Below are 15393 nucleotides of genomic sequence, written 5' to 3'. Positions count from 1 at the left end.
TGTTTTTGCACAGATAAGCCCACTCTCCGCTATTTATTTGTTTGCTATTTGCAGATAGTTTAATATAGAGTTGCCACCTATTGTAAAAAGTAAAATTGAAAAGAATATTATAAAAAATATGTGTCAAAATTAAATATATTACATAACCCCTTGCATTAAGTGTCTGTTCTCAAATAAACATATTTTTTAAATAGAGTTGCCACATATTTAAAATTTTAAAGTTAACTAAATATTACATATTTCCATTTTTCCATATGTAAAACCTTTCAGCAAGTACTCGTCATCAATTGTACAAACTTTAGTATAGCGTTACCACCTATTTAAAAAATATGAAACTGCACAAAATGGTAAAAAGTGTGTGTCAAACATAAGGCATTTGATCGAAATCTTTCACAAGTTGTAGTTTACCATTTTGAATTTTTTTTCGGTTAGAGTTGCCACATATTTAAAGTTTTAAAGTTAACTAAATATTACATAATTCCATTTTTCCATATGTAAAACCTTTCAGCAAGTACTCGTCATCAATTGTACAAACTTTAGTATAGCGTTGCCACCTATTTAAAATTATAAAGCGGCACAAAATGGTAAAAAGTGTGTGTCAAACACAAGGCATTTAATGGAAATCTTACACAAAGTGTAGTAGTTTACCAATTTGAATTTCTTTCGGTTAGAGTTGCCACCTACATATTTAAAAATATAAAACTGCATAAAATAGTAAAAAGTGTGTGCCAAACTTAAGGCATTTGATGGAAATCTTACACAAAGTGTAGTTTACCAATTTGAATTTTTTCGGTTAGAGTTGCCACTTATTTGAAAGTAAAAATTTTAGCAAAGTATTAAAAAAATTATGCCTACCACAAGTACATTAACTTTCCACCAAGTATTCGTCTTTAATTAGAAAAAATTTAGAATAGAGTTGCCAGCTTTTTACAAAAAGTAAACAAAGCAAATGGTTTATTACAAAAGATCTAGCACATTTATAGCTTAAAATACTATTGAATGTGATCGCAGATACTAAAACTAATGTGGTAGATTGAGAGAATAATAAAAAGAAGTTGAATTTTCTTTTTAAACAAGAATTTTGTGATTTTCTGAATCTGAAACTTATGCGTAGATAACATATGTACTATGTACATATGAACAACAATGAACATACATACTATGTACATATGAAAAATAGACTTTCTTAGTTTGAATTATTTAATTTTTTATTAGAGTTGCCGCCTATCGAAAAAATTCAAGCCAAAAATAAAACTTCCTTAGCTTAATTTATCTAAAATGCTATATGTACAGGCTAGACAGGCGCCATATAACATGAAGAGCTAATATAAAATTCCGCTTGATGACTACAAGTATTCTGCTCCATATCTCACCATATGATGTATATACATATGTATGTATATGCATATATGTATGTGTATTCAAATTAATTGAAAGCTATGTGATCTTAAGTTTTGCAATAAAGATGCCATGGCTTTGTTGATCTTAGACACATCTTATGATACATATAACCTTAATGTGGATTCATGGCAGATAAAGTCATTTCTATATCTGCACCAGTTCACATGTGTCTACTTATATGCATACATATGTATGTCTGTCTGAATAAATACAATTCAAATAAATATTAAAAGTAGATTGTGTAGCAAACTATTTTTTCCCGGCGCATATCAGTGAAAAGTGATTTTTATCGCACACTGTCGGATATATATTATATTGTATTATATATGCACATGTATATTTGCGCACTGGCAGAGTGGAGCGACTCTCATGGGAGAAAACAATTCATACTAACACTTACTAAATTAGTTTAGTTCAGAAAAGGCTGTAGAAAGTTGGAAGAAATATAATTCTCTCATTAGTCTCAGTGGATCTGGGTGTCCAAATGATGAATTATTGCCATTTTGTTCTTTAATAAATTCCTTGAATCTCGTCTAACCAGAGTACAGTAGCAATTCGATACAATACACAGTCTGTATTTGGAAAGTTCTATGTATTTGCTGGTCATTCAGGCCAGTGTCTTTAGACAATTTAGTTTAGTGGAAATATATTCCACATCAGCCAAGCATTCATGCCTCTGAAAAGCGTCTTTGTTAAATAAAATCCGTCAATAAACAGCTAGAAATAATTTGGATCTTTAGGTTAAAAAAAAGTGTTTGAAGATCTCTGGTAAACAGCTTAATCAACATTTCCTACCAAAATATTCGAGGCATGATCAAGCGTTACTTAGCAGCGATCAGCTGACTTTTGTTGCTCGAAGTCATGAACTGTCAAAAATTGGAATGTCTACTTGACAGCATTTTTTCGACTTTTAAGATCTCTTTTATAAGCATCTTTTGAAGCGATTTTTTTACAGCCTTCAAAGCCATGATTTGACCATACTTTCTTACTAAAACGGATCAAAATAAAGCAAGCAAAAAAATAACTATAATCTCTCAAAAGTATCGATTAAACGCATAATAAGTTTTAAACAAATCTGAAGCTCAGTTTAATCACAAGACATTGACCTTATAAGGAAAATACAGTTTGAAAGCGTTCTTAAAATTTAGTGCCTAACGAAGTTATGAAACAATATAATCATATTTGTTGAGAATGTCAGAAAAACGGAGAAAAGTTTCAAATACTCAAATAGAACAAGCGGAATATCAAATAACGGAAGAATTAACAAACATAAATGAGGAAAAAGATGGAAGAGAGTAAAAAGAGATGGAGAGTGTAAAAAGTTATAAGCAAAGATTTGACAATTAATTTTTTTGAGGGACAGGTAATCAGCTGTTATGAGGACAACACTTTCTATAAGATGACATTAATTAATACGTATCTACGAACGAGGACGAGCTTTAAATAACAACTTTATATTGTTCAAGCAACTAGTTCAAGGAACTATATATACATAAGTGGTAGTTAGATCTACCAACAGATAAATATTGGAACGCCCCTCCGATGTTTTGCAATTCCTACATATCCTAAATGACTTTAACATATTCATGAGAGCATTTGACGTTGAGACTGTTAATTTCAGCATAATCATGAGGACATTTGAGGCTGAGACTGTAAATCCGTTGAGACGAACTGAAAAAAAGTAACACTTTCAGATTTGTAACAACAAATAATGACAAGGCACATACAGATAAACAAAAAAGTCTTCGTAACATCAGTTGTTACTTGAAAGGTCAATGGAAAACCCCTCACGTATTTCAGACATATGAGGAGGTTTTTAGAAGAATGTCTTTGGAGGTATGATAAGCGACCAAATAATGTATATACACTTCATCCGATCTGGTCAACTGCACGCGCAAAGCGAATCGATGAAATGTTCTTCTAGATTGATAAAACCTTGTATTATTTTCATGTGAAGTTTGATCTCCATAACTTTTTTTATATTCATGTGAAGTTTGAGCTCCGTATATCAATTTTTAATGGGTTTGTTTACGTTTTATATTAGAACGGAAATTGAGCAATATTGAAAACTCATTTCTAGTCATTGTTTTGTAATGAGTGTATTGCACTGAACCGATCAAACATTCCTTTTTGGCGAAGTGCAATGTACATAACTGGATTTCGGAAAACCATCATACGATAAACGAGAACCTAATTTATGTCTACTTAGAGAGTAATTTGCCTTCGAAAAAAGCAGAATGAATATTTTGGACTAGGCTGACGCGACCACATATCTAAAACCAGATTTTTATACGAAAAGCTTAGTATTCTTGTTTGAAATAACTCGATAGTCAGTAACTTGATATATTGATAGCCACTTCCGAGGCTTTTGAATTTTGGTAATATATAGCATTGGGATTAACCTATTAGCCGATTTCACAAAAGTATGGTCTTCAATTTTCAAAAAGAGTACCGTAAACCGGCTTCTTTGGACATGCTTGATCGAGCGAATTCCGACCACACATTCATGGAGAGCACTATAACTGCCATGAGATATGGCTTTATGAGTTTGACATGCCAACCAGGCAACAATCATCGAAATGAAGGGAAAAAACGAGTCGAAACCAAAAAAACGACGCCAAATCCGCTCAAAAATCAAGGTTTCTTCGATATTCGTAGTTTGGCGCATCATGAATATGTTCTAGAGTGACAGACCGTCAAAAAGTAGTTCTATTTGGCCGTATTGAGACGTTGGCATGAGAGCATCTGTCGAAAACGGCCGGAATTGTGCAAGAACCATTCATGAACTTTTGACGATGATAATGCACCATAGCATTGAGACACGATTGTGTCCGAATTTAAAGCCAAAAACGCAAAATACCATCGATCAGTCACCTTATTTACCAGATTTGGCTGCTTGTGATTTTTTCTTGTTTCCCAAACTGAAAGTGTCGCTCCATGGAACCCGTTTTCAGTCGATCGACGAGAGAAAACAAACTTCGCTGAAGGAGCTGAAGGCCCAAAAAGTCTTTTTGAAAATTGTTTCGAGATCTGGAAAAATCGTTAGTATGAGTGTATTACATCTGGCGGCGGCTACTTTGAAGACGACAAAATAAATATTAATGAATAATTAAATATTTTGCGTTTTTTTTTATAATTTCCGGGTACGTTTTTGTCACAATATATATATAAATATATATTTATATGCTTATATTTGAGGCCACATAAATATTTCCGTTGTCCAGACTATTCAAATTTATATTAATTGTTTATGTGACTCCAGAGTCATGTCTACACCATTTTGACGAGCGATTTCTCATATATGGCAGCCTGAGATATAATATTATATTTAATGGGTGTGTATATTTGACAGCACATTTATATTATATTTGCACATGCAAGCATACATATGTATGTACTTATGGGCCTGCATGTTGACATAAAAAGTCATGTTTAAAACACTTGTCCATAAATGCTTATATGTATGTACACATGTATGTATGTATGTGTATGCATATGTAGTATAAAATGCCTCCAACATGACACATCAAATATTTGCGTTTAATTTATAACGGTATGTTTTTTAATTAATTAAAACTCGCAACAAAAGGGCAATGCGATTGGGTTACAGACGCTAATTACTTTTACTTGAGACGAACAAACAGCGCGCCTGCATGCATATACACACACATACATACATCTGTATGTGAATGCAAGTTTGTATGTGCGCGCGCTGAGCTGGCAACGCTGGTCGTCTGTAGAAAAGCTAACATTGGAAAATAATGGAAAAATTCACTTCGAACAAGACGAATTCGTTGCAAACGACCAAAAGTGAAAAAAGTGAAATTGAGCGCAGACGCGCACAACGGTGCGCTCCAGAGGCGAACACGGCGCGCCGCAGCGCCTGATCGCATTTAATGCGCCAACTTTGACAGCAGCGCGCGCACAGCCCACAAATGCACAACCATAACTCATACATATAAGTATGTATGTAAGTGAGATACATAAAAGATTAGTAGATCTGTATAGCGGTATGCATGTTTGCGTGTATGTATGTATATATATTTGCTATAGCTATGTTTTTTTTTTGTATATATGTATGTATGTAGTGTGGCAGGCCGGCTAAACTACTTTTACTGCCGCAAATCGACTTGTTGCAGCTGGCTAATGACCAAATGTCAAGGCGACGCGTTGCGACGACGGCGGGATAGCGCCCGTACCACCACCTCTATGCATACATATCTACGTCTTTGGCTGCTCGCCTGCCAAACCAGTGCATGCGCGTCATTTACCTGCATTAGATTGTTGCATCGGCTCGATGTTGGCCTGCAAGCCACCGGTTTCTCGTTTTGGCTGCGACGGCGGCGCCTGCTCTTGCGCCGCGGCCGTGGCGGTTGCCTCCTTTTGTACCGTTGCCGGTGTCGTTACCGTATTGCCATTCGTCGTCGTCGTCGTCGTTGCATCGGCGGGTACGGCCGAATCCTCCGTTGCTGGCTTAGCCGCGGCCACAACGACGATGGCGGTTGGCGCAGCGCCGACGGTGGCGGCGGCGGGGGTGTCGCTGGCGCTTTCCACATTGTCGCTGCTGGCAACAACAACATTTTCCACTTTGTTGCCGATTTCAATATCTTTATCGTTTTCGGACGGCATGATTTCTATAGTCTTTTCCACTTAATTCGATTTGTTAACTGCTTTGTTTTTGTTTGTTTTATGTTATTATTTTTGTTGTTGTTGTTTGTTTGATTTTTGAAATGTTTTCGCTGCAATTTTGTGCAATGCCTTGGCTTTGTGTGTCGCACGCAACTCTGCAATGCACACCAATGGCCCACAACAAACACAAAGTACACGAAATTGTTGTACAACAACAAAAATCGAAACAATAATAAGCGTGTATGGCAATTAATGCGCTCGGCACTTTTTACTTAATTTTGCTTTTCGAATTTTTTTGTTGTTGTTGTTTCTTTATTTATTTTGTTGTTTTTGTTTTTATGTTTTTCTACGTTCACTGAAATTAACCAGCGCGAATAACGGTCGCTTCACTCGCAATGCAATCGTTTTAAGTAGGAAAGTGAGCAGCGAAAATTACACTCGATCGTTTAGCGTGCGTTTAATGCTTTGTTGTTATTTATTTAAGTTTTTTTTGTATTTATTTTTGTGCTTATGAAAACATGAAAATCTAAGTCGTCGGCGACGCGATACAGCGATACAACACAGCGTTCTGGTGGTTTTCTTGCGACTGAATCGTCGTGTTGCGGCTGTTTGGGCATGAAGCTCGTCGCACAAGCCAAAAGCGTTAGCCGTCAACAACACTTGCTAACCACCTGTCGCACCGCACCGCCGCCGCTACGCGCTGCTGTCGGCTAATACAGTTGTATGTCGTGAAAATAGAAACGTTTGGCGTATGACTGCGGGAATGTCGAACATTTCGATTTCAAAAAAAAAGGAAAAAGTATTCGTTCTTGTAATTGAATCATATTACACATACATACAGTTTGGTGTCCAATTGGTTACTTAAAGGATACTTGACTCCCAGCTGAAAATGAGGTTAATGTTAAATGACAGTGTAAAAAAATGAAATTTTCACCATAATTCAATCATGGATTCAATCATAGATTCAATCATATGATGTTCTTTACTTCGGAGAGCGTTTCTTCTTATGAAAATATTTTTTTAACACACAACGTCAAATAAACTTTTAAGTTTTTTTCTCATGAATCACCCGGTTTACTTTTTAATGATTTTGGTTCGTTTTACATATGATCAAATTTGAACCGGACTGACGAAAAAAATTAATTTTCAAGTACTTTAAAGGGTTACATGAGATTACGGGTTTAAAAAATCGATTTTTTTGTCTTATTAAATTTTATAACGCCTCTAGAATATTGTCCTTTTCAAGTTGATCCGATTAATAGTTTCGGAGATACAGCCTTGAGAACTTGTGTACTTGTATCACATTGTTTTTGAAGTCGGTTGGCAAGATTTCTCGAGAACTACTCAACCGATGTTCATGAAATTTTACACAGATCTTTGAGATACAATTCTTAAAGACTTGTACGAAGGATTTATTTCGATTACAACTATTTGAAAAAAAAAAATTCGAGAAATTTTCACTGAAATTTTATTTTTTTTTTTTAATAAAAATGTACAGTTTTTTTCCTTCGTCGAAGTTGTAAGTTAAGATTTTAACTGAAAAACGTATTTTTTCACTTTAGATGATCCTGTAAGGAGTTATCTTGCCAACGCGGTCGCATCATTTTTCCGAGGAGTCTCCGGAAATGGTGTTGCAATGGCCGAGTGTAAAATCTTTTTTCCAAAATTTCAGCATTTCTTTGTTAATAGTGTATGTTTGTAAGAATAAAAAATTCTAATAAAGTCTCTCATTTTTCATATGAGAAAAAAATTTAAATTGAAAAAAGGCTGTTTTTACCCGTGTAACCCCTTAATACAAATATTTATTAACGCCTTCGAAAGAGACTCTTTTTGAGCCAATACAAATATGTCAATGCTTGATCCAATTTTCCACACACTTTTTATAATACTTCAGTACCTACAGCGCATTTTGGTTCTTTCGGTTTCGGTTCATATTTGGAGCACCATTCACTAGATTGTTCGACAGTTTCGAAGTCATATTCATAAACCCACATTTGTTCAACAGGAATTATGCGTTTGAAGCACGTAGAGTTCTCAACCAATTGACAGGCTTCATACCTAAAACATTAACCAGAATGTGCCGAGTGGTTCCAGAAGATGTGTTGGATACTCTACTAGCTATGTGTTTGTTACCAACACGACAACAAAGACAGTTCTTTAACTGCTTCGATCTGGTCGTTGTTAACAGTGGGAGATGGACAACTCACATGAGAAAAGTTTTCGATGACTTCACGACCTTGACTAAATGCTATGTGTCATTCAAATACTTACGATCGTGTTAAAATAGGCACACCGAAGCCCTTTTGCAACATTTTCAATGATGTCGAAGCCTTCGTTCCAGTGAAAACACATAAATTAAAGGCTCTTCCGGGGAATTATGTGAATCTATTAATGGCCTTAACCTCTTAAGGAACCTGATAACACATTCCTTTCATACTTTTTATTGACTAACATTAAAAAGGAAGGACCATCAACAATACTCGCTGCCTAAGATAACTTTGGATTATCAGACTGTGTGAAGGATGGAATCATCAAAAACGTGCAACATTTGGCGAAAAAGAGACTGCTGTTTCACCATGATAATGTACTGGGTCACAAGTTAGTGAAAACGATGGCAAAAATCCATCTCATCGAATGAAGAGAGGATCGCCAAAACTGAGGCCTATTTTGAAACAAACGACAAAGCGTACTACAAAAATGGTACCGAAAAGTTGATGGTCGCTTTAGTCAGTGAATCACCCTTGAAGAGAACTATGTCTGTTGATTAAAAAAAGATATGTAAATGACTTGTTGGAACCGTTCGTAAACCATTGAGCATATCAAGGTTCAATTGTGGGAAATCTATTTGCCAACATTTCGTGTAAATTTAAGAGGTCCGAGAGGTCAGAGGCTTAACCTAAAATCCTACAAAACCAAAAACAGCTCCTTAAGGCTTGGGGCTACATTTAATCAGTTTCAGTTGTTCCAGATCTGATGTTTCAATTTCTGACAATGCTGTTCCCTACAATAGATCCACAACAAGTTACCGATCACACACTATAGAAAATATTATATAATTCTCATACAAACATATGTGCATACATATGTATGTATGTGCGCTGTGGGCTAAAAAAAATAAAAAATATTAATAAAGTACGATATTTTCTTCGTTCGTATTTAATTAATGCGTGCATGTGTGTGGTATGTATGTATGCATGTAGGTGTTATGAAATAAGTAACATATGTTGCATATATTTTTATCGGTTTATTAAATTTTTGAAATTCCTTTGCTTGAAATGAGTAAGATTTTCTAGTAATTTATTGAGTTGTACAGAGTTCAAAAGAAAAGCAGGTTTTAAGGTGGTCATGCTGTGTAATGGCCTTTTTTAAGATATTTTCGGAATTTTTTATAGTGAAATGAAAAAACACAGAGCTCCAAATTTTTTTTTAATATATATTTATTAAGCTCTTAGTTGTAATTAGGAATTTTATTAAGTAAAAATGTATTGTTAATTGCGAGATTAAACGCTCGCCTGAATAAGGATCTTTTACAAATTTTGAAAATAAAAATTTTAACGGCTTTTAAACATTAAAACAAAATATTTCATGATTTTTTGCGACCACTTTTTGTGAAAAAAGCACGGTTCAACATTTTTTAAAAAATTCGTTCGAAAGTCTGCGCTCGTTCTTTTCTCTTCAAAAGAAGTAACTGACCGATGGCAATCGAGATAAAGAGCTTTTTATACTCTTTCATGCTTTAAGGAATGCACTGTGAAGATTATTCAAGCTTGGGTGCAACCAAAGTTAACATTTTCTCTTGTTTTTTTTTAACATTTTACATGATTTTTTAGAAATATTGATTTTAAAAATAATTTACGGTATCTAATAATCTGCCAGCATACTGTATCTACAAAGGTTTTGCAGAAAAAGAGTAGTAAAAACTCCTAAGTAGTTCAAACGCCAACTCAAAGCTAAAAATCGCATGCGATAATTTTAGGGTTGGACGTCAACATAAATATCGCATGCGATATGTCATTATTTTGTGCAAATTATGTATATGGTACAATTCGTTCAGGCTTCAAACGTCAAGTGTAAACACAAATGGCTGACAGGTAATGTTTTCGCAACTTTGCCGCTTTAACGTTAGCTTACATGTGGCTATGTATGTACTATTTAGTATCGGGTGATTTTTTAAGAGCTTGATAACTTTTTTTAAAAAAAAAACGCATAAAATTTGCAAAATCTCATCGGTTCTTTATTTGAAACGTTAGATTGGTTCATGACATTTACTTTTTGAAGATAATTTCATTTAAATGTTGACCGCGGCTGCGTCTTGGGTGGTCCATTCGGAAACAACAAATTTCGGCCGGAATAGCCCGAATTTCTTCGGACATATTGTCTACCAAAGCTGGAATAGTTGCTGGCTTATTTCTGTAGACTTTAGACTTGACGTAGCCCCACAAAAAATAGTCTAAAGGCGTTAAATCGCATGATCTTGGTGGCCAACTGTCCATGCATCCCGAAAAATGCACTGTTTGGTGTGGTTTGTACGCTGGTGGAATCATTGGACCGTATTTTTTCAAAGATGCTGTTGGACGCAACGTTACGGTGAATGGCGATCGCCATCGTTCGATGCTAACAAACTTTTTGTTGCCAAAAATGGAAGAACTGAACTTGATTGACATGTGGTTTCAACAAGATGCCACACAGCTCGCGATTCTATGGCCATTTTGAGGGAAAACTTCGGAGAACAATTCATCTCAAGAAATGGACCCGTAAGTTACCAAGATCATGCGATTTAACGCCTTTAGACTATTTTTGTGGAGCTATATGTTTAAATGCACAAATTTGCCGATTTTCAAGTGCCCAAAATTATGGACCACCTAAGACGCAGCCGCGGTCAACATTTAAATGAAATTATCTTCAAAAAGTAAATGTCATGAACCAATCTAACGTTTCAAATAAAGAACCGATTTTTAAGTTGTATGTGATATATATATAGTATGTATACTGTATATATTCCGGTAAAAAATTTGCCGATTTTCATAATTAGGTACATTTTTTAAGTTGTATGTGTATATACATATGTATATGTAACTGCATGTTCCGGTAAAAGGCGTTCATATGCAAAGGCTTATGCGGATTTAAGCATATATTTACTATATACATACATACATATTTTAAAGTTTACAGGTTTGTGATTAAATTAATCAGTCAAGCTATATATTTGCACAAAAGAGTGTGACGATTTGTCTCGACGATTGTAAACTTACAACCTAAATTATACTCAGTACAGTGGCCATTGTCCGTTGATTTATTTTTAAGAATTTCAAGGACAACAATAAGGCTTTATCTTATCGATATTCACCATGCGCCAAATCTTGGAAAAGACCCGTGAAAAGAGAATCGACATGCACCACCTCTTCGTCGATTTCAAAACTGCTTTTGACAGCATAAAAAGGCACTTGGTATACGCACAAGATTAATACGGCTCTGTAATACCAAAAGCTCGATCAGAATCGGGAACGACCTTTCCGAGTCGCTCGATCCCAAACGTGGTTTCAGACAAGGCGACTCCCTATCGTGCGATTTCTTCAATCTACTCCTGACGAACAAAAATCTTCGAGAGAAAGATTATGCAGATGATTTAGGGCCCTTTGCGCATTGGCAACGGCGAATATCGCATTCGATGGAACGATGAGCTGTACGATATATACGACGAGCTACGCTGACTAGGTCATGTCGTCCGAATGAATGAAAACACTGCTGCTCTGAAAGTCTACGACGCAGTACCCTCTGGGGGAAGAAGAGGATGACCTCCACTCCGTATACCGCGTAAGCAGTGCCTAGCCAATAAAGAAGAAGAAGAATAGAATCCTGTGGAGCACCAAACCGGAACTCTGATCAGTACACTGAGATAGTCTCAAAACCAAAAGGCTGTATCACAAGTATTGTAGAACCATGTAAACAGGCCCTTTGATATAAGACTAGAATTATGTCTTTAGACTATATCTGCTCTAAGCACTCAATCGGAATTAAATACGACAGACACCGAGGCCGATGAATTTTGTTGAATATCATACACCTCATAATTTCTCTCACTAAGAACATTAATTCCTTTCTAAAAATTTCTCTCGAACATCCAAACGAAACTTTAAAAGGTATTACCTTAGCATACCATATTTCTATGAATCATTTCCTACCTGTAGCATTTTGTTTAAAGACTACTTCTTATACAATAAGAGATCTCTTCTTTGCGTATGTGCCAAGTGCAAAGCTCCACTACTTGGAAAGATATTAATATACGTAATAATAAATACTGTAATGCTAGTAATGCTGGTTCTTAAAAAGAAAAAAAATTCGAAAAATTCAGAAAATGCTTCCTCAAATAGTTATCGAACCTAAGAAGACCCTCGTCAACATTCTGTAGATATTCGAGACTTGAAAGACTCATCATACAAAAAAAATTTCAAATACTCGGAGTTCACATAACTTTGTGACGCTCCATTTTTTGCATAATAATTGTATAAAGAGAAACTATAGTGAGAGCTTGGGTTTCCTCAGTTTGTTTGGAAGTTCTCTGGAAGGCTACTGAACTGCGAGATATTTTCATAACTTCGAAGAAACATCAGGCGTCGAACTTTCAATCTACTGTAAGTAAGCCTCGAGAAAAATTAATTTATTATCTAATTATTAAATATGTGACTATTTTTACCCACACTTACTCCAGCCAAGTAGTTTCTGGCTCCAAAATATATACCATTTACTCTATACAATTGATCTCAACTGGCTTTAAAAAGTTAAGCATGAAAAAATATAACTTCTCAGCGTTCAATACACAATATTTCTGTAAAAAACAATAGATATTTTCGACAAATGAAATTCATAAGCGACCACACCACACCTTCAATTGCACATACCCTTTTCGAGGCACAACATTCTACATTCTACTATATATGAGGAAGTCGATATGATCTCGCGTTGAATACCGCGCTGCGATAGTAAGCAACAACTTTTTTAAATAATCATACATACAAACATTTCCAAAATGGAATTAAAAGTGTGAACATTTGGAATTTTGCCGAGATTGATTTCAGCATTGTTTTGCCGCCCAACAGCCAGCGTAGCGTCTATTGTACACCGGCGCGGTTGCACCTGTATCGAATTTTAATGACTCACACAACAGCCATTTGTCAATCAATATGATTGCCATCAAGCAGAACATACACACACACACCAATATATACTCACACAAATGTGGGTAGATTTGTTTCTATTTTTATTGTAATTGTTTTGAATTTTCAATTTGCATTTGCTAAACTATGTTATTCTCTGGCGTATGTAAATCTGTGTGCGTGTGCGAGTAAACATATGAATATTTATCGGCACGAGTGCTATTACATTGTATTAACCTCTTGAGGGCCAGACAAGTTAGAATTTTGACGCGTTTTGCGCTCTTACTAGAATTTTTGTAGAGGAAAGTGCGTTGTAAGCTTTCAGCAAGTTGAGAGTTACCGAAATTTATCGTTTTTTTATTCTTACCATTTTCGTATTTCGGTCTGACTGTCTGTACATACGCGAATTAGTACCTTAGTTCTTGAGATATCGCTCTGGAATTTTGCAAAGCAAACAATTTTTTTCCCCAATTAGCTGCTCATTTATTGGAACGGCCCATACGGCATCACTATAGCATATAGTTCTCATACAAACTGAGCGATCAAAATCAAGTTCTCCCTTGGAAATCTTTTTTACTTTACCAGATATCTTCTCTATTTTATTTTTTGGCACGGATTGTTTTTCAAGGCAACGGTGCAATCTGCGATCAAATTGTTGAGATCGAATAACTAAAGCATATACTATGTAGCTGTTATACAAAGAATCGGAAAGCATCAAGATAAAGGTTGTGTGAAGGGTGACAAACGGAGTGCTAATCACGTCTCAATCCACTCGACCGTGGTAACGAATTAACAGAAATCATGAGATCAGTCTGAGTTGTCAGAACTTTTTTGAATTTCCAAAGTACTAATCTTAAAAGCAACTCTGTTCCTATCAAAATCATTATTTAATATAGAGTTTATTTATTTGGAGAGAAAACTAGTAGAAACCTCACTAAATCTTCTTCTTCTTCTTAATTGGCGTAGACACCGCTTACGCGATTATAGCCGAGTTAACAACAGCGCGCCAGTCGTTTCTTCTTTTCGCTACGTGGCGCCAATTGGATATTCCAAGCGAAGCCAGGTCCTTCTCCACTTGGTCCTTCCTACGGAGTGGAGGTCTTCCTCTTCCTCTGCTTCCCCCGGCGGTTATTGCGTCGAATACTTTCAGAGCTGGAGTGTTTTCATCCATCCGGACAACATGACCTAGCCAGCGTAGCCGCTGTCTTTTAATTCGCTGAACTATGTCAATGTCGTCGTATATCTCGTACAGCTCATCGTTCCATCGAATGCGATATTCGCCGTGGCCAATGCGCAAAGGACCATAAATCTTTCGCAGAATTTTTCTCTCGAAAACTCGTAACGTCGACTCATCGGTTGCTGTCATCGCCCAAGCCTCTGCACCATATAGCAGGACGAGAATTATGAGTGACTTATAGAGTTTAGCTTTTGTTCGTCGAGAGAGGACTTTACTTTTCAATTGCCTACTCAGTCCGCAGTAGCACATGTTGGCAAGAGCAATCCTGCGTTGGATTTCCAGGCTGACATTGTTGGTGATGTTTACGCTGGTTCCAAGATAGACAAAATTATCTACAACTTCAAAGTTATGACTGTCAACAGTGACGTGAGAGCCAAGTCGCGAGTGCGACGACTGTTTGTTTGATGACAGGAGATATTTCGTTTTGCCCTCGTTCACTGCCAGACCCATTTTCTGTGCTTCCTTGTCCAGCCTGGAGAAAGAAGAACTAACGGCGCGGGTGTTGAGGCCGATGATAACCTCACTAAATAGTTGAAGAAAAGAAAACAAGCAATATTTTTGAGATAGTATCCATTAAGCCAACAAGTATTGTCAAAAATCAGTAATTTTAAGGGGAATTAGAAGGTTGCTGATACCCTTTATCCTCTTTGGAAGTCTAACTCCTCACTCATAAGCACAAATAGATGACCATAAAAAAGGAATATTTGACATAGTTCAATTAGTAAACCGATTGATCTAGTCTTAAAAATATTTCATAACAAGAAATCATAGTCAAAATAGTAGCGAATCTACCCTACTTCTTACCCCAACAAGACGACGATAGTGACTTAAAAATCATTTATCTGAACAATAACTAGAACTATATTTTATGGTCGCACTCTTATGAACTCCATCTTTATAATGTATTAATTTTTTTAATTTGAACCTCGTTTATTTTTGATATGTTAATATAATAAATAATATATAACGGGG

At 35.9% G+C, this 15393-nt stretch overlaps 1 protein-coding gene across 3 annotated transcripts in view; it reads right to left on the bottom strand.

The window, feature by feature from the left end:
- LOC126761076 (plasma membrane ascorbate-dependent reductase CYBRD1) overlaps positions 1-15393 on the bottom strand; it is a 42576-nt gene that overhangs the window by 13810 nt on the left and 13373 nt on the right. Inside the window, exon 1 of one of the 3 annotated variants that reach the window (XM_050477003.1) lies at positions 5673-6630. The exons of the other annotated variants lie outside the window; for them this stretch is intronic. Coding sequence (XP_050332960.1) covers positions 5673-6030 — 358 coding nt within the window. The 5' untranslated portion in view covers positions 6031-6630. Of the gene's footprint in view, positions 1-5672; positions 6631-15393 lie in introns of those variants that run through there. 3 annotated transcript variants of the gene reach the window in all.

The sequence above is a fragment of the Bactrocera neohumeralis genome, chromosome 6 (assembly GCF_024586455.1).
Source record: "Bactrocera neohumeralis isolate Rockhampton chromosome 6, APGP_CSIRO_Bneo_wtdbg2-racon-allhic-juicebox.fasta_v2, whole genome shotgun sequence".
Lineage (NCBI taxonomy): Eukaryota > Metazoa > Arthropoda > Insecta > Diptera > Tephritidae > Bactrocera > Bactrocera neohumeralis.
The sequence above is the reverse complement of the archived record's forward strand: the minus strand, read 5'-3'. Positions and strand labels throughout refer to the sequence as shown.